General features: G+C 37.6%; 1 protein-coding gene across 2 annotated transcripts; it reads right to left on the bottom strand.

Moving 5' to 3' along the window:
* Positions 1-1,504: 1,504 nt before the first annotated feature.
* On the bottom strand, positions 1,505-7,497 carry LOC149242838 (nucleobase-ascorbate transporter 1-like). Of its 2 annotated transcripts, XM_089374368.1 has the most exons (14): positions 7,386-7,497; positions 5,174-5,271; positions 4,901-5,077; positions 4,664-4,764; positions 4,494-4,569; positions 4,194-4,253; positions 3,906-4,090; positions 3,537-3,633; positions 3,274-3,360; positions 3,096-3,154; positions 2,895-2,986; positions 2,705-2,782; positions 2,448-2,608; positions 1,505-2,340 (listed from the first exon to the last, which is right to left on the bottom strand). In XM_089374368.1, the coding sequence occupies exons 1-14, from the start codon at positions 7,474-7,476 to the stop codon at positions 2,128-2,130; spliced, it is 1,575 nt and encodes a 524-aa protein (XP_089230494.1). In that variant the 5' UTR covers positions 7,477-7,497; the 3' UTR covers positions 1,505-2,127. The 2 variants fall into 2 exon arrangements, with proteins under 2 accessions (XP_089230494.1, XP_089230495.1); XM_089374369.1 differs by lacking the exon at positions 4,901-5,077.
* Positions 7,498-7,832: the final 335 nt, after the last annotated feature.

The following is a 7,832-nucleotide window of genomic DNA, read 5'->3' as shown; positions in this document are numbered from 1 at the left end:
AAACGGCCATACTTCAATCTAAATATGGAAAAGGGGATATAATAAAATTGATACATATAATCAAACCTTACTATGGACAGGAGTAAATTAATAAGATTGGTATTCAGAGACTTGGACACATGAAAATAGTGACACTACTCTTGATAACAATTTCTCCTGATGATACGTCTGCATGAGAAATTTGTTCCAGATGTCTGCAGTGAACAATCTTGGTAAATGATTGCAGTCAATATAACATCAAAAGAATCAAATATTGGAGACAAGAAACCGTGTTTCTACAGAGGCATAACATTGTATCTGTGTAAAAGCTTTCACCAATTTTAATATTTGTAACTTAATTTCTTCACTTTGGGAGTTTAGGGCTATGTTGGGTACGAGATGTAATGCGTCAAAACAAGCAGTGTAATGTTGCGGAAGCTGTCACCAACTGTAAATTTTTTAACGTTAGCCCTTCGTTGGAAGTTTGGGAAAACATTAGCTGTTTTTTTTTTCCAATTAACCCAGAACGGATAGCTACACAATGTTTCTGCAGGGCTGTGTTGGAGACCAGATAAGCTTACACATTCTTTCTGCGTCACTGTAACGGAAACAAGACGCATTGTATCTGTAAGGGTATAACAAGCATTGTAACGCTGCAAAAGTTCTCTAATAGCAATTTCCTTAACTTCAGCTCTACATTGGAGCGGTTCAGGGAAACATTAGCCGCTCCAGTAAAGCCAGAAATGATCATGTCAAATAAATTTTATAGCTAATATAAAAAGTGAAACCTACACGTTGTTCCTGCTGCAGTGTGTTGGAAACAGGATGCATTGTGACATTGCGAAAGTTTTCACGAAATGCAATTTATTTAACTTCATCCCTGCTATGGAAGTTAAGGCTTGCATTAGTTGTGCTTTGCCATTAAAGGCAGAAAGTTTTAACTTGTTTAAATCATTTGGACATTCCTACAATATAGAGCAAAAGAAAATCTAAAGAGCTACAGGAAAAAATTCGCTATGTTCTTGCTGCTTATTAATAAAGGCAAAAATGATAATGTCAAAACTATTTGCTTAATTGAAATTGCGTCCAATGCAGAATAAAATCAAACGGAAGACCAAAAGTGAAATTCTGTGAGTAGATTATCCAGTACCTTAAGAAAAGAGAAATAGTGTCAGAATTCAAACAAAATTAGCTTGGCAGATTCTTCACCATTTGCGATTTAATTAACATAACCTGCGTGAAACTGACAGTTTGATAATACTTTATAATAAGCAGCATTAGGATATAGGGCTCAATACATTTCTTGAGTTAAAATTCTCAATTAGGCAGGATAACACTCCCTTTTTAACATTTTGGTTCAATGTGAAAACCAAAACTCATGGTACACCATACTTGGAAATCAATGTTGGGCAACCATCAACCATCCTTCAAGGCCATGAGACAGCTAATTTTTGCCTACATAAATTCACAAACAATTTTCGGCATATACAAAGATTTCAATATACCAAGTGCTATCAAATGCAAATTCATGATTACAATTCGGATATTTATTTGCAGATTGGAGAGCTACAACCGCGCTCTGCAGGCTTTACAGTTTCTAAAACTAGAGCTTAGTTTTTCCAGCAAAGACTATTTACAACAAAAAGTTACCTCAAAGAATAACACCAACTATGAAAGAATAATTTATAGAATGAGAGATTTGTTCTCAACAGCCTGATTTCTTATTACATTAATGATTGTCAAACACACAACGAATATTTTGTTGTGTGCTTGCAAACAAAAGGGAAAGTGATAAGAGACAAAAGCAATTAAGGAAGATGCCATCTCACTTTCATAGTGCTGCAAGAAGAATGATGACCAAAAAATGGCAGTTACACTACAGACCAAACTAGAGAATAGATGTTTGTGACAAAGGGTGATTTTCCGTTGCAATTGCCGCTCTACCCCTCACATCATCTGGCTTTGTATTCCTTCAAAAAAAAAAAAAACTGCAAGGTTGATGACTCAATCATTGGGAGATGCATGCCTGATACCATCTCCTTAGGATTGAGTATCCCAATTCATGAACCAATTGGAAATATCATAATGATACATTCAGTTGACAATTTGCTGGTGGGCATTATCCAATCTTACAACAGATCCTCAAAATCATGTTGGGGGGAAAAACTTATTGAGATTGAATGGTAGAGTGTAGAACTCCTCATTCCGACTGTCCCCTCTGAATGTTCTAAATTTTACCCACCATGGCATCCCTCTATCCTTCTTGGAATTCTCAACTTCTAGAGTGTTATCTAGAAATAATGCAATAATTAGTGCAACCGTCGGTGGTGACGAGAATATGGTGTTTAGGAAGTCATTAAACTGCAACAGATGACAAATTAAATTAGGCACAAAACCTTGTATCAAGTTATTACATCCTACATTGAAAATCAAAACAATGCATGCTTCAGAATTCCTTTTGAACTTACCCATCCTGCATTTGTATGGACAGGGCCCACTCTGGAAGTAGCATAAAACTCATTGAAGTATTGTGGGATAGACAGGCCCAGAAATAAAGAAACTCCCAAGATGAACAGGTTTCTCATTGAGTTCATGTTAGTGAATTGGATGAATGAAACACCAACAGCCCCTGGGAAAAATGGCAGTAAATAGAAACACTCAGAAACCCACAGGCCTAAAATTCCAAATATGTTTTATTTCATTCAGATTGATTGAAATCACTTACCAACCAGCGCGAAGAGCACACAGTATAATGCAGCAAATATGGGAAATGGTATTGATGCAAAAAGAGCTCCAAATTTCCCTAAATGTAAGTAAATACAGGAATACATTAATATCAAAGACTCTGAAAAGATTCTAAACATTTCTCTCAAACGACTAAGTATATATATCACAAGAAAAGAGAAGTCTCCAACCTAATATTGAAAAGAAGATCATAAAGCCAGCTGATATTTGCACAACACGCCTGCTGCCAACTCTAGTAATACCAAGAAGCCCAACATTCTCTCTGAAATAACAACATCGCCTGAATTAAAAGTTGAAACAGAATTTCTAAAAATGCAGTACTCTTAATAGTAATATTTTCATAAAAACTGCAATGAGCAGAGAATACTCACACTGAAACAGTGGAGCCGGTTCCTGTCCCAAAAAGGCCATCTAATAGTATGCCAATACCCTGGAGCATAACAACGCTAGTAAGTCCCATCCAGTTTTCCAAATAAACACATCTACGTGAATTATGTCAATTCAAATAAAATGAAATTCAATCTAATCCAATCAGCCCAGCCAGTTCACCTGCCATCCAATACCCCGGCTAAGAACATATGCAGGAGGAGGTGTGGCACTCGCAAGTCGTGAAGCTGCCTTGTATGCTCCAGTTGACTGCAGTTCATTGTTAAATTTTCATGATAAGTTATTGTCAAATTACAACTGCATTTACTGGAAGAACCATGTCTGCCTCATAATATTTAAAGATCTAACAACTTCAAATGCCAAATCCCATATCACCGATCACTTATTTGAAAACACAAGGTAAAAATGTGGCAGCAGTATATAACCTCAATAAGAGAAACAAGAACTGCAGACATCATTCCAAACGTATGGCCAGCATCAAAAGTCGGGGGACCCCATTGCAGAGGATAGGGTAACTTTATCCTGCATAGAAAATTTTGAAACATGATCTTATTACATGGAAAACTTCATCCGATATATCTGTATGTAAACAATGATCCAAATTATTGCGTTCAATGTTTATAGAATCTTCTGGATATACCACATCCATTTTTAAATGATGATTCAAATCATTGCATTCAATTATATTCAACAAATTAATCAAATCATAGCTATCAATGAATCAACTATTCTTTTAGCAATCAGTAACTTGCAGGCACTCCTTTTTCATTTACATTGGTCATAAAACCACATACCAAGGAGCAGATGATATAAGGTGAGCTCTATCAGTGCGGCAGTTGATTTTTGTCCTCTCGGGCACATGCTTGTAAGCTCCACTTGCAGTAAGCAGATGAGCATAAGCCCACACAAGAGTAATGCAAATAAGCACTGGAAAGCGCTCAAAAACAGGTAGATCTCGTGCCTGGATATGCTTCAAATACTGCATCACACGGGAGGATCAAAACCAGTCAAGCAATGACCATAAATCGTAATGCATCCAAAGCTGCTTAATTAAGTAATTTACTGAAAAACATCATTAATACCTGTGCAAATCCAACAAATATAATGAGCATTGGCAAACCAATTTCCACGCATTTACCAACCTGAAATGTTAAAAACCATGCTTTAGAATTACAACTCTTACATGAATATTTGTACGTGACTGTGCCTGTGTCTATCTGTGTATCAACCAAGCAAGGCCTGGACTACAAACAGGAAAGTAACAAAACCCAACCATAGCACCAAAATATTTACATTATTGCTAAATGCATTGAGCAGAAATACCATCTGGACAGTTGCTACTAATTAACTTCATTGAGAACAGGAAAGATGGTGTTCCTTACCCCAGGAAAACCACGCTCAAATAATCCAAATCCAACCAAAGCTATAACTGGCGTCATACCAAGTGGACTGAAAAACCTGATGCAGATCCCCAGGAGTGTCAAAATTAGAAACCATGGCATATATGAAAAGACCTATGATGTATACTAAAGCTGATAGTGCAGTGACATACCGAGAAACAATACCCCAAAGTTGGCTGTAACCAAGGATGATCTGCAAGCTTGACGAAGCAATCAATGCTCCTTGGATAGCTCGCATGGTATGAACAAATCTCTGCAATGACAAACCTGAAATGTTATGGCCCTGGTGGTGTTCAGCTTATTAATCATCATGAGAACGTACTTTCTTTTGTTCACAATCAATATCATCTGTACTGTATCAGTATTGACTGATAACCACACATGCCTACCTCATGGTCATCGGGAATACTCCGAAGGGATGAATCATTTATAATAGATGTTATTGGTATAATAAATGCAAATGAACCACCAACAACTGTTGGCAAACGTGTTCCAAATAATGACTGCAGAAGCGTATTGAGCCCAGCAACAAATAACAATGTCTGTATTACTCGCACCTTGTCATGCTGTTTCAGATGAATAATCAATTGAGGCTACAGTCCACCCAAATTTCACAAAACTAAAGAAATTTAAAATCAAAGATATTATGAGGAGGCACTTACATCATTTCCTCCCATCGCTGGAACAAGAAAAGTTGGAACCATGACTGTAGTTCCCAACATCAAAATGTAGTGTTGAAAACCCAAAATAATTGTCTCCGCTGCACCAAGTTAATTACAATTACTCTCAGATAATTGAAGCATTTTGTGTCAGGATACACAGCCAGAAATATTACAGGACAACGTTCTCACTAAATTCAAACATAGAACACAGGTTATCTACATGCAAGTGCTTACATAGAAATTGCATGCTTGGAAAACCCTAAAGCAGCTGTAGGGTCATGTATGCAAAGAGTGGCATAAAGCAACGATTCAAAAAAAGAGGGATAGTTTTGACAGCTTGATACAGAATGGAGCTTGCAGGCATGCTGACTTTAAGACTCAGGTTTTACAAGACTTGAATTTTTCATACAGCAAGCATAACCACCTCCCCTCTCAACTCTAGGCATTTGAAGTTTAAATGATTTCATTAAACAAGTTCGATAAAGGGAAGAGGTTTCAAGCATAGAACATAAATTGCATGCAGGGAAAACCCTAAAGTAGCTGGAGGATCATGTATGGAAATAACTTTCTAAACTAAAGATCGAAAAAGGGGATATTCCTGACAGCTCTATACAGGGTGGAGCTGTCAACTCTAGGCATTTGAAGTTTAAATGATGCCTATAAACAAGTTCGATAAAGAGAAGAGATTTCAACAATGTGCCTAGGCCTAATCAAAGACAAACACAACAGACCAATTATTCAGACTCGTACCAGTCCTCCTAACTAACCTAGCTGAACATGCCAGGATTCGATCAAACCCAGGACATCTTTTCTGACAGGACACCTTTTAAAGTTCAATATTGAACTGTGGTTTCTTATGATTTATCTCTGACAATGGGTATACCATAACCAAGAAACTTATGACAACGTAATCCCCCTCACATACCAACTACATCATCTCCTCAGGTAACCAGTGGTTAGCGTGTAATTCTACTCAGCTAACAGAAAAGTAAAATGATTGATCAGACATTTTGCAAAAGAGAACTGTGGATTCTACAAGAAGCCTATTGAATGACGGATGGAATTTGCCCGGCAAAATTGCCGGTGTCAAATATCGTTATCAATTCCTTCTACCCATCAACATTCTTTCATGAAACTGTCAAAACAGGCACTCGAGTTATCAAAACTGTCAAATTTGACGGGCTGTTTGGTTTTGAAATTCAAACCCTATTAACAGGTGAAGCAAAGATGCCTATTTAGACCACTTTGCTAATTACATAAAGGGAAGAAATTTCAACAATGTACCTAGACATAATCAAAGACGAACACAACATACCAATTATTCAGACTTGTATCAAGTCCTCCTAGCCAACCTAGCTGAACATGCTAGGATTTCATCGAAACATCTTTCCTAACAGGACACCTTTTAAAGTTCGGTATTGAACTGTGTATTTTTATCTCTGCCAATCGGTATACCATAACCAAGAAACTTATGACAACATAATCCCCCTCGCACACCACCACAGCCCATCCCTGGTATTCACTTCAACAACTGTAATGGCTCGGTCTGAGATCAATACACTATAACAATGAGATTTGTAGACACGCTGATCACAAGAACCAACTTCCTCACATAACTACATCATCTCCTCAGGTACCCGGTGGTTCTACTTATCCTACTCAGCGAACATATCACTCAGAGAAAGTGAAATGAGTGATCAGACATTTTGCAAAAGAGAACTCTAGATTCTACAAGAAGCCTATTGAATGACGGATACTTGGCAGCCAAGGATGGAAATTGTGGGGCAAAATTGCCCATGTCAAATATAGTTAACAATTCCTTATACCCGTCAGCATTCTTCGCTGACACTGTCAAAACAGGCATTCGGGTTATCAAAACTGTCAAATTTGATGGGCTCTTTGGTTTTGAAATTCCAACCCTGTTAACAGGTGAAGGAAATAACGGTTTTTTGATGCCCATTTAGACCACTTGGTTAATCAGACCAAAAAATAACATAAATAAGTACTCGTGGGCATGCTCATTTGAAGAAACCACATTAAAGAATAAATATTTTATCAATTGAATCAAGAAATTTCCATACAAGGAATCTCAGGGGCAATCATAAGACCATTTTCAACACTAAGAGACAGTAAATCTCATGTCTAGTATAGCTACTAACCTTTAGCATACATGAATACTGAAAACTACAAAAGAAAGAGAAAAGAAACTTACGCCAAGGGGGGTTAGAGTCTATGCAGTATTCCAGGCCTGGCAGTTGTTCCATTGGTGGATGAGTGATGTCCTCGGGCTTGGGTGCGACCATTTCGCTTCCTTGATGTTTCCTCGCCTTCTTCAAAGCAAACTAAGGGTAAAACGACCTCAATTCTAAGAAGCCCAACACTGTCCAAGGGATATAATCAACCAAAATTCCAGAGACCCAAGTCCAAAAGCTTTCAAGTACCAACTTCAGATCCAGGAATGCAATGTATGCCTTATCCAATCTTCAAAAGAAGCCACACCCAGATCAAAAACCGATATGAAGCTTAGAGATCTAGATCAAAAGGCGGCCTAAAAGGACCTAAAGTAGACACACCCAAATCAACAAATGCTGCAAAAATGCAACTTCTTCAGCTTTTTCTTCAACCCAATTGATAGACCGCCCAAGCCGAGAAAAGAGAT

The sequence above is a fragment of the Pinus tabuliformis genome, chromosome 8 (assembly GCF_031772625.1).
Source record: "Pinus tabuliformis cultivar Carrire ecotype Pingquan chromosome 8, CPIR1, whole genome shotgun sequence".
NCBI classification, from domain to species: Eukaryota; Viridiplantae; Streptophyta; class Pinopsida; order Pinales; family Pinaceae; genus Pinus; species Pinus tabuliformis.
Note: the sequence above shows the minus strand (reverse complement) of the source record. Positions and strands in the feature narration are given on the sequence as shown.